Source organism: Drosophila ficusphila, unplaced genomic scaffold (assembly GCF_018152265.1).
Source record: "Drosophila ficusphila isolate 14025-0441.05 unplaced genomic scaffold, ASM1815226v1 contig_414, whole genome shotgun sequence".
Classification (NCBI taxonomy): Eukaryota; Metazoa; Arthropoda; class Insecta; order Diptera; family Drosophilidae; genus Drosophila; species Drosophila ficusphila.
Genome location: NW_025064328.1, coordinates 2,239,358 through 2,251,198, shown reverse-complemented (window position 1 = coordinate 2,251,198; position 11,841 = coordinate 2,239,358). Strand labels below are relative to the sequence as shown.

General features: G+C 42.1%; 2 protein-coding genes across 2 annotated transcripts; both read right to left on the bottom strand.

The window, feature by feature from the left end:
• Positions 1–299: 299 nt before the first annotated feature.
• On the bottom strand, positions 300–713 carry LOC108094811 (uncharacterized protein YBR056W-A). Its single transcript, XM_017195582.1, has one exon. The coding sequence runs from the start codon at positions 631–633 to the stop codon at positions 376–378; it is 258 nt and encodes an 85-aa protein (XP_017051071.1). The 5' UTR covers positions 634–713; the 3' UTR covers positions 300–375.
• Positions 714–5,057: 4,344 nt separating this feature from the next.
• Positions 5,058–7,520, bottom strand: LOC108094965. Its single transcript, XM_017195828.1, has 7 exons — positions 7,089–7,520; positions 6,848–7,014; positions 6,370–6,762; positions 6,125–6,301; positions 5,765–6,048; positions 5,559–5,704; positions 5,058–5,477 (listed from the first exon to the last, which is right to left on the bottom strand). The coding sequence occupies exons 1-7, from the start codon at positions 7,360–7,362 to the stop codon at positions 5,146–5,148; spliced, it is 1,773 nt and encodes a 590-aa protein (XP_017051317.1). The 5' UTR covers positions 7,363–7,520; the 3' UTR covers positions 5,058–5,145.
• Between the last annotated feature and the right edge of the window lie 4,321 nt (positions 7,521–11,841).

Here is an 11,841-nt window from a genome sequence, read left to right as displayed (position 1 = left end):
ATTTAATCAGAAAACGCACTACAATTGGGCGCAAGTTCGGTAATTTGTAATATCAAAGGGCTGTTATCAGTAGACAACGGATTTTATGCTGTTTGTATTTTATCGATAATTCGGGAAACTGTTGTCAGCATGATATCATTATTGTATTTAAATGTAAAATAAATAAATACAACTTTTTTAGAAAAACTAACACGATACAATAACTAATCACTGTTAAGATTCCTTCTAACATTTTTCAAAACTTTAGAATCAGAAAAACTTTTTTTAAACAACATGAATCACCACTCCGTTTAGTCATCCTTAAATTCAGTCTATATTTAGCGTTTGGTTTTACATAGTTCTTATTTATATCAAGTATTCCACGATTGCACAACTTTAGGATATGACACACAAGCCGCACTCCTCCATTACACAACAGGCTCCCAGCAGCATGCAGCACTCGGCGTCACTTGGTCCTGGCGGAGGTCCTGGCTGGTTGTAGGAGGGCTGCTCCACCACCACCACCGGTTGGTTGTACATGGGTGACGGCATTATGACCTCCACGGGTGGAGGAGGTTGCACTACGTTTATAACCTCCACGGGGGTCTGATAATACGGATCGATCACGTCCACCTGGTAGCCTGGGTTGTACATCCTACTTCCTTAATTTCAATTAACTAGAATCGCTAGTTAGTGACTAGTAACTGGTCTAAACTCCTCGACTGAGTGAACGCCGCTCGGTAACGCGCCTTTAACTGAAACATCGAACGCAAATGGCTGACAGTTTGGTGGAAATATCTTACTCATTATTATCTAAAGCCGGTAAGCATTTGATCAATGAGCCGCCCTGATTACGAATTTGTGTACACGCCAATAACATTGAAAAAAATCAGATACAGTGGGGCAATTTTGGATATTAATGAACAAACACACCCAGTTTCTCTTTGCAGAAAGGGTTATTTGACAAAATTCAGCCAGAAAACTATTACTTTCCATCCTTGCGGGAAAGAGGTAATAAATTTAAAAATGTTTTGTAAATTTATTTATAAATAGTTTAATAATTTAACTGATTGTTATTTTGTGTTCGCGAGTTTCGCGCCAATTTTTGATAAATACGACTTCCGCAATACAGGTATTTCCATTTTTGTAAATCGAATAAGTTATGCCAGTTTTTCGACAACAAATGAGTAAAAACCTAGAAAAACAGGTTTTAATAAAAATCTAATTCTGCTTAGATAGTGTTCTTACTGGTTTGTGTGTTTTAATTTTTCACTACGTTTACTCAGTTCACTTAGATATCTGCTCCACAGTTTTCCGGCTGACGTATCACGTTGCGTATGAGTAATATTGTTTGGGCCTTAGATAAACGCTTGGCGAAGAAGAGCGCTAGCCAGAAATTATGTTAAATGAGCAGGCCAACACTAGAAAAAGCACTCGTACTCGCACTCGCACTCGTCGCAGTGGCACTCCCCCACACACAACATCCCAATTGGGGACCCTCTTCAAAATATTTGGGGCGAGGACTCTGACGCTGCGGTTGCAATTCAAGAGCCAAGAGTCATAAAATCCTTTATCAAATGAGAGCAGCAGGCCCATGGAAGCGAAGTTGGCAGCACTCTTGACACATTTTCCGCTTTTATTGGCAAATTGAGAAACATATAAATAATAACTCGGAATGTGAACTAACTTTGAAATGATGTGGTGAGCATTTGCAGCCAAAAAGGATTGTCCCTCTCCTCGGGCGCCATAAAACTACAAATTTTTGTGGCGTGTTATTAAATTTGGCTTTTTATTATTATGTGGTCCTTTGGCATTGAGATTTATGTAAGACAATATGTTACCAGCGGGCCCCCCGCAAAAGGGGAGTCGAGTGTGAAGCACAACACAGTGTTATTTATAACGAATCGTAAAATTTTATTGCACGAAAAAACTGTGTGAATTGTGTGGTCGTCATAGACATAGAAAGTTAATTTAACGTAACGTATTAAGGGATCCGAGGTCCTTTGATTCTCCTTTGTTTCTTCACATGATGGTGCAGCAGCAACAGCAATCGCCACATCCACAGCAACAGGGGCAGCAAGGACAGCAGCAGCAGCTATTATCCTTTGGCGGCGGCGGCGGTGGAGGTGGTTGAACGATCACCGTGGTTGCCGGCTGGGGCGCCACTTGCACCACCTCCACAACGCGAGTTCGGTGATCCATTCTGATTGTTAGTTACTTGGGTTTTTCTGTGATTAAGACGACTTGTTGCACCGCTCGCGTTTTGTTTGGCACTGGTCATAACGGATGGATTTTGAAATTATATTCTCGCCAATCTCTGCCTATTACGCTACATTCTTATCTATAGATAAATGCCACACTGGAAACCTTATCAGTGTAGAGCGATTTGTGTGAAGTACCCAGCGAATCGCAGTCGTCGTACCTTGAATGTCTTACCAGCATTACGATAAGGGCCCGAAAAATCGATGGTAATTTATTAGATGGTTTCATTGTAAAATTTGTAAGGAAGTATTGCAGTTTATATCAACAGGGTAATTTCTTCATAACAATGAAAACCATAGAAATCCACTGATTATTTTTATCTTGTTTGTTAGATAAAATCTTATCTATAGTTTATCTCACTTGCAATCTACCTGAAGCTACGTCATTGCATTTTTTTTTATAAATCTACAAACTATCATAAAAAGAGCACTTTGAATGGGTTAAATGTAAAGCTAAACAACAACTTTTACTTTGTATTTAGAAAACTTTATAAGTTAGCTAACATTTGCACTCTAGATTAATGTTTATTTACCATTTACGTGGAGTAGAATTCGTACTTTAATTACACCCAATTCCGCTGCACTCGTTTCCCCATGACTATATCAATTGAATGAGTCACATTACACAAACTATCAGGGGGAAACTTGAACACGCTAATGCCGCATAATGCCGAATGGGGCAGCTAATTATGTATGCCACCTTATCTGAGCACTAAGAACTATATCCTAGAACGCACTTTGCATTCGAAACCAGCCATCCAAGTGGCCCCCGTCAGCATCGGCAGCCCCATCAATTTCGGGCGAATAGTTCCTCGTTGCTATCATAAAACGGGGATCTCAATTAAAAATTTCACCCAACACCGCAGATTCAGGATGCGAGGTGGTTGGGTTTCGGAGGGGCGTTACCTTTCAGAAATTAATAAAAATATATATTTTTGAGCGCCCTTCGTGCAATGGCGATGATAATTAGTGTACGTGATTCTATTTACTTCGACGGGGCCCCGAAAAACCCCGATGGATCCCAGAAGCATCCCCGTTTTGGGAAAGGGGTTGGGTCCTTTAAGCCAGGGGAATGTCCCTGCGTGTATGTGTGTGTGTGTGTGTGTGTTCTTCGGGAGGGTGTAATATGATATGCGCGTAAAAAATATAGTACGTGTGTGCGTGACAATGGCAACAACGTGCGGCAGATCCCTAAAACGGAATGGATGGGGCACATCGGTTTGGGAAACTGGCGAATGCCGGGTGTCAAAAATGAAACTACGCCTGCTCGGAATTTTAAAATAAGCAAATGAGTTTTAACTTGATGAAAGTAAGCAACAACAATAACAAAAACATTCGCAGCTCGAAGCTGAAGCAACAGCACAGCCCATAAATATTTATAAACTTTCCCCTGTCATATAAATACGGGGTCATTAGTTGGCCTGCATACCTTTCACCGGAGCTCCTGCTCCTCCCCGAGGATAATAAAAACGAACTAGGCGGCAATTTGAACTCCTCTACTCTATATAAGCAGGCGACTAATTGAGTCGTTACTTTCCTCCGACTGGGAGAACATAACTAAGGGGTTAATGGGGTTTCAGTAGATTTATTAGTGGGAGATTGTTTTAAACGGGAAAATATCAGTTTTTCGCAGATAAACGGGAGCTTCGCAGGATAAAATAACATATAAAAACTGCACAGAAACAGAAAATAAAAATTAATTTATTAAATTGTTAAAATCTACAAAAAATGTTAACAAGAGTCACTGGAGTTTTTCGAGAAGGTGACAAATAGAGTATACGCCGCGTTGGCCAAAGATCAATGGCTGGTTAAGCTGAGGTCAGGACCAAGCCTATCAGCTCTGTTTCTATATAAATACACGCACATATAATATATACACAATACATATAAAAATGATAAAGCAAAATGGCGAAAAGTGGCAGTAAAATATAAAATGCGCTGCCGCAAAAGTGCCATTTGTGGCATAAACACATGCGCGCCAAAAACTTTGATAAGACAAAAGCCCGGCGAGCGAGGCCACCGAACCAGGTGGCAAGCAGTTGGGTGGTGGGTGGTTAAAGGTGGCAAGTGGATGATGGGGGCGGGGGGCGAAGGCCGAAAAACTTTGGCAAGTGTGGCGGCAGAAGGAAAGCCAGAGTGGAAATGTCCCAAGAATGAACTTCGTCGTTGGCTGCGAGACCGCAGTGTGCCACTAAATGCTGCCACTAAATGTGTGCCAAGTATTATTGCAGGTGCCAGGTGCCTATCTGCACACACGTGTGTGTGTGTGTGTCGAGTGTGTGTATGAGTGTGTGTATGTGTGTGCGTTTGTGTGGGCCGGCTCTCGGCCGAAATTGCCCAAGGAGCTGCTCCTTGAGGTGTTCACCACACCAGGACTGGCATAAAATTAGCACAATAAAAACACATAAATGCGGCACAAAAACATGAAAATCCACTTGTTATAATTTAATCGAGTTGATAGAATTTTTACGACACCTTTCTCCAGGTATTCGTCGTTTGTGTGTCTCGCGCGCCTCGCTTTTCTTAAAATGTGGGACAAAATAAAAGTTTTAATCACACGTCGCCATTTTATTGCTGGCCATGAAGATAGCGAATGCATTACGAACTTTACGTGGGATAAACTTTAGTTTAAATGGAAATGTTAAGTGCAGAATAATAAGGAAAATCACTTAACTTAATGCGCACACATGGGTCAAAGAAAAATTGCTTAGGGCACAAGAAACCTTAAATCATGGTGGGAAATTTGCATACAGCTATCTTTCGGCTAAAAACTAATTGTAAACCAAATAAAATACTGATATTTAAGAGCTAAAATAATACTGTTTTTGAGATACTTATATTTTGGCTTTAAATTTACACCAGAACATTTGTTAAACAAAAGAAACTTAAAATAATGAATTAAAATTTATTCTGGTACCGGTGCAGTCACTGCTTCCTCTGGGCCGCTCCCCTCGTTTTCCTGGGCGCTGACCAACGAGTGGGTGGCCACAGATTCGGCCTTGCTCTCCCGCCGCGACTGCATTAGGGTGGCCCGCTTGTTGATCGAATCCTCCGTGTTGCACGCCAAGCAGATCTCGATAAAGTGTACCAACTCCGGAGCTTTGAGAGCATGGGCGACGGGCAGGGCATCCTCCAGAGCCTCCCTGGTCTGCTCCAACTTGTGCAGAATGGCATTGGCCTTGACTATCTGCACAACGCTTAAAAACTTCCAAAGGAAGCTATTGCAGTTCTTGCTTTCTATGTATTAAAAAATCAATATTAGAAATAATACATTAACCATACAATATATATATTATTTGTAATCTACAAAAAGTTTACCTTTTATAGCCTTGCGAGCATTAAAAGCACACTCAGAATGACGTCCTTGATCCAAATACGCTTGAGAGATCTGGTGCAACAAGTAACACTTTTCGATTGAGTACTTTGCAAATATCATTCGATGCTCAAGGCGAGCGGTGAGCTTCCTGGGAAGAGTAATAATAAATTAGAATTTTATATTGACTATGGGACTACCTCATTCGTACTTTGCCCTTATTGTTGCAGCATCGTTACCCTCAGGCTCTGGTTGTCGATCTCCAAATGTCAGTGTCACGAAATCCTTCACTCTTTCCACTGGCAAACGCAGCAACCTGAGAATGGCATTGCTTCCCAGAGCCGTGAAGTTCTTTGGCACTCGGAGTTGTTCGGCCAGAGCCAAAGCCATCGTGTTGTACACTTCGTTTAGGAACTCGAACTTCCAGCACATCACACGAGCCGTTTTTAGAACCACATAGCTGCCCATTAGTTCCTCAACGAACTTGGCCAGTTGCTAGGGATTAGTAATTTAAAATATTTTTTAAAATTTATGATGGTATGGTGTATTACAGGTATGTCTTCTGACTCACCTGCACCTTCTTGCCCTTGCGAAGTTTTCGAATCTGTTTCAGAGCCTGGTTCATGTTTCGATGAGTCTGGTACTGTACTCTGAACAGGTAAGCCTCCCGATATCTGTCCGACATCGCTTTATTGCGATACTTCAGGTAGTTGACCAGATATAGAGGACACCTGGACTGCAACATTTTCTGCAAAGAGGGGGAAAATCCAGGAATAGGATTAGATAGTGGAAAACTCCCGGTTGATCCTAGCTAACCATAAACTTGCGAACGATGTCGTATTGCTTCTGAGACAGATTGTGGAGAAAATAGGTAGACTCCTTGCACTGAGGCAGCAAAAGGGTGGGATTCTTGCAGAGCATCTTCATGAAGAGCACATCGATCCAGGAGTCATTGATGTATGACTGGTGGAAGATATTGAAGGCGCGCTTCCTGCGAGCAATCTCCATGGGAGAAAGCATCTCCTCCTGAACCTCCGGGATACTCTGCACATCGCACTTGCCCTGCTCCTTCAGAACCTTCCACAAAGGTCGGTTGTCGATCCTTTCCTTCTCCCTGATCAGTTCATGTACGATATTGACCGTCTTTAGGTTCTTTGTGAAGAACTCCGACATGGCCTCGCCAGTTACATCTTTTATCACCCCATCCACCTAAGAAGATGGATTAAAAATCGATGAAGTAGGTTTTTGTTAAATACTAGAAACAATAATATGGTATCTTTTATAAAATACTCACCACCAACTGACGTTGCTCGAAACTCTTTCTCTTGTTACCAATAAAGACTCGCAAATTATTGTGCATTTCGGCCTTGCTGTTTTCGAACTGGTTCAACTCGTATAGCACGTCACAAATATCAAGGTTTATTATGGCCTTCTCCTCGCCATCCACCTTAAGGGCCAACTCTGTAAAAATTCAAAGAATATTCCAATATTCCAATATTTATTTATAATAAACCAAGTTTGGTGATGATACTCACTGGCGGCATCTCGACTGTCGGCCAAAGCGCCCAGCATTTGAGCAGCCTTTCTTTTGCTCTGGCATCGCTTATACAAGGTCATATGATCCAAGGGCTCCAGTGCCAGGGCCTTGTTCAAATAATGCAACGCGAAGTTCTCCCGACGGCGACGTGAGTAGTAGACTCCCCAGTCACGGTAAATATCGTGGAGGACCTCATCGGACCAATCTATCTTCATCCATGGCGGCAACGGCTCGTCCAAATTTGATTTAGGCACTTCCACAATCGAAGTCATGATGGCCTCTTGTATTGACGATCGCCTTTAACAAAACCTTCTTGGTAAAAGTTTCACTTTCTGGATTCTGTTTAAGTGGAAATTTCTGATAAAATTTTATTAAAACTTAAAAGTACAATAAATTTAACAAAGGTTAAAATACAAGTGAGCAGTATAGAGTAGAGAAGTATAGAGTAAGCAAGAAAGTAAAATCAATGGTGAGGTGATTAAAAAAATTGTATGTTTATGTTTGTACAATTTCTCGTATTTTGATATAAGTTTTCAACTATTTACAGCTTTGTTCATCCAACTATTTGTATATCGAGGCAAAACTTATAGTTGTTCCATATTATTACAGTGGTCGTTCGTGTGTGGCAAATAGAAGTGGCAAGTGGATGGGCGTCTCCGTTTCCTCTTCAACTTCGAATTCTGTCACACTTCTAATAAGCGCTTAAAAGCCACGCAAGGCTATCCAAAACCTGTGATTAAATGGAAAAAACTGGGGGAAAAACCAGGGGAAAACCGGGGGAATACCAAGGGAAAACCGCTGTGGAAAAGCAACCGCAAGGCGAGTGACAGAAGTGGCACAGGCCACCCAATAATTGTGCATGCCCAGTGGCAGCCGAGCGAAAGAAATCACTTAAAAACTCGCACACACACCACACGGCCACCTATAAATTATGCTTCACACCCAGTTCAAATAGAAGTTGTAACAATGAAATTAAAGCCACCACAATGGGCAGTGATAAGTGTTGGGTGGGTGGGTGTAAAGAGGGAGTAAGGGGGAGTAAGGGGGAGTAGGGGGAGTGTAGGGGCAACTCAACGCGATCATAAATCTAATGTGTAATAAATTTAAACAGCGAAATCATGCAAAAAGCTAAGGCAGGTCCTGTGGCTTAGCTCACGCACAGGACTCTTTCTACTTTTCCTTTTTCTATTTTTTTTTTCATTTCATTTGCGCCACGAAGGAGCCGACAATGACTACACTTTAGCGGCAAATTTGTGCGCATTGTCGCCGTATTATTTGCTATTATTTATGCCTTTTCCACTATTTACTTCCTTTCTTAGCGCCCGCCACGCCATTTTCAGGGGAGGTATGCAAAAGTGGCCACTCCTTGGCCAGGGCAAAAACCCACACAATCACTAACACTAACACACACACACACACACACACACACACACATGCATAGAGGCAGTGGAAAATACACTGGGAAAACCACAGGCAATCCTGACTGCCTGACACTTATGGCGTGCTAAGCATTTGCGCTCGGAGAGGCTCGCGTGAATTTTAAACATTTTCACACAACATTCTCATATTTAGACGTCGCCCATCAGCCGAAAGCTGAGTGGAAACTCGCTTGCCGCCGGTTTTCCCTTTTGGCCAACCGGCGATAATATAAGCCCCTTTAAGCCCGAAATAAAGGACGCGAAAAGCGGACGCGAATGCGACCGCACCAACAACATGCAACGGCACACGCGACCCCAAAACGAAAATCTGTGAAATGTAATTGTTACCATGAAAGCGGGCCCAATTCTCAACCCACCAACCACTCACCCACCCACCCAACCAACCACCCAACAGGCAACCCAACTCCCCTTTCTTTTTGAGGGCATTTTAAGTAAGTTTCGCAGTTTGATAATCGCCGGGCCCCAGCCGCCAACGCTGATATACAAATTGGCTTTCGCAATGACTTTATACATTTTACGAGCTGCGGTCCTTTTTCGGGAAACGTCCTTTGCCTTTTCCGTTTCGCATGTGAGCCGCCCTCTGATGCGATTATAAAGGAAAACTGATGCAGATAAAATTAATTGAATTCAAAAAGCCAAACCATTGCTCTTTCGCCTTCCGTTTTCTTTTGCAAAGTGGCCTGCACTTGGCTGGAGAATTTTCGCAATGCCTTTCTGGGTCATGTCATGAGGAAAGTAAATAGTTACATGGCCACGAGTGGCTTAATCACGAATTAAAATCAAACTGCTCCACTTGCATGGAGGCTTCTGCAGTATACCAATGTATCTGGTGGGCAATTTGACAAATTCAGTACGATGGAAAGTTGGAATCGGAATGGCAGTAAATGGAGTATCACTAAAATTGGAAGGCAGTAAATAAAGTACAATTTGAGTATCAATTCTAGTGAAAACTTATTAGCCAAATATTCCAAGAACATTTGAAAAACTTTTATCTGGAATTCTGTAGAATAATGGTGATCGATTTGGTGCCCTCTATAAATCCCGGAATTCAGCAAAATTTTGAATTGTTTGTTTGCTTAATCTTATCTATTTTTTTTGCCAAACTTGCCAACTATTAATTCTAATAAAAATAGTATTCTTTATCAAAGCCTTGTAAAGCTTTTACTTCTCGCGTTGTTAACTATTCAAGTTTTATGGTAAGATTAAAAAAAAGGTTGAAAGTAAAGTTCCAAGTAGTTTTTGGTTATTTCAAGAGCTTTATCTTATCGTTTTTTCACGAAACCTTCATAAAATTGGGCACACCTCCGCATAGATTAGCTTTAAAATAAAATTGCTCAGATGCTTATCTTTTTGGGGTACCTCAGAGGGGTTTTCCTCATGTTTTTTCCGATGACTAACTCTTCTCCAGGCATTTACAAGGCCTTACTCATCGCCATGGCCATGATAATATGCCAATGTTTGTGCCAACAAACCAGTCTATCGATTAGTAAGTTATACAAAAGAGATTAGATAGGTGCTATCTTTATAAGCGGAGTCTTGATTAGATTTTCACTGCCAATGGGGATTTAGTTGCCTATAAGAGTTGGATCCATTCGCACGTTGATCGAAGTACAAAAGAATATTTGAAAAATGCCACCACCACACGGAGGACCTGGAGGACCCGGAGGACATGGACATGGTGGGCCACCTCATCATGGTGGACCCCACCATGGAGGCCCACAGCACCATGGACCACCACATCACCATGGACCACCTCACCATGGTCCAAGACCATGTTGCCTGTGCTGCACAATTTCATAAGAATTTAACACGGAATTTAGCAAAGTAGTTTTAAGGATTTCGGATGGAATAAATACAATCATTTGGCCAAAGGAATTCACTAAGCTGCGTCTATTTTGGGTTAATAAGCCGACTAATTAGTGTAATCGAGTGCCTCGAGTGCTAAGCAATTAATGGCTGGCTAATCATTATGTGTCACCTCAAAACGCTTTAAAACCCCAAAAGCCGCTGCCACACGGCGGTTGCTTTCCAATACTAATCGTATCTGTGTGTTTTGTTGCGTGTCTGGAATGGCATGTGTGTGTGTGTATATACGAGTGTGTGTGCCTGAGTGGGAGGGGGAGTGGGTGGAAGGGGGGTGGAGATCCTGGAGCCACACACACGCACTTCGCATTTCAGGTTGGACTGGTCGGCTCTCTAATTTATAGCAGCCAAGTGGATGCCGAAGACCAAAAGACATACAAGTGCCATAAATTCTGGCAAAGGAACACATTATTTATACTGTCAACCGGTCCATATTTCGGATGGGAAATACTCTGGCCTAACCATAAATAAGTGCATTGCCGTCGCTCCGTTTGCGAAATAAGTCTTCATTAGCGGTTAAAAGGCCGACTGGTTGACCCACAAAGGACTGCTCAATGCTGGTAAATCGGCTGCTCACTCTTCACTCTTCATTCGCATTGAGCTGTTGTCGCCCAGCCGCAGAAATGGGCGCCGCATTAAAGCCGGAAATACCCAAACAACAACAAGGAAAATGCTTAAAGTTCAAATTAAGCACAACAGCTGGCGAAAAATTGAATTGAAAGCAGCAGGAGCAGCAGGAGCAGCAGAAGCGGCAGCAGAGTGGCAACAAAAGCAACAAAGAGTCGCTGCTCCCGGTCACCCAACCCCGAAAAATCCCCCAACCCCGAAATGCGGAACCCAAAACTCAACTCAACCCAAGGCATTTTCACGAGGAGCACGGAAAATCAGTCAAGGGAAAACCTGAAAGGAAAAACCGAAGCACGCTTTCAGGCGATGTTAGCAGTAACTTCGGGCCATCAGCTGGCCAAAGTAAGAGGCTTAAAAAGAGAGGATATGGCCAAAGCTGAGAGTTCAGAGAATAAATTAAGTGAGATTTTCCGGGCACACTGGCGCCACTTTTCTTCATACCGTTCAGATCCCGTACTACGCTGCGCATGCGTTGCTATATTGAGTGAAATTCGGAAAATCGGAGAGCCAATTCTATGGTTTAGTTAGTGCTTCAAACAAAGCTCAAGGGTTTGGATGTCAATAGTAGAAAAATTTGATTGTTCTGCTGCAAGGAAAGTCGTAAAATGTAGAACCCTCGAAATTTTATTGTTTCGACTAGTTGAGTCCAAAAACGGTTTTGTTAAGTGCTGATAAGATGTAGCTATCTCTACTAATAAAGATTTGTTGTCAATCAAACCTCTAAAGTTGGGCATACAAAGTCAACAATCAATAACTAATGTTTTGATTTATGTTTAACCGCCTTAAAAATGTATTTTAAATGATTGATGCACAGAATATAAA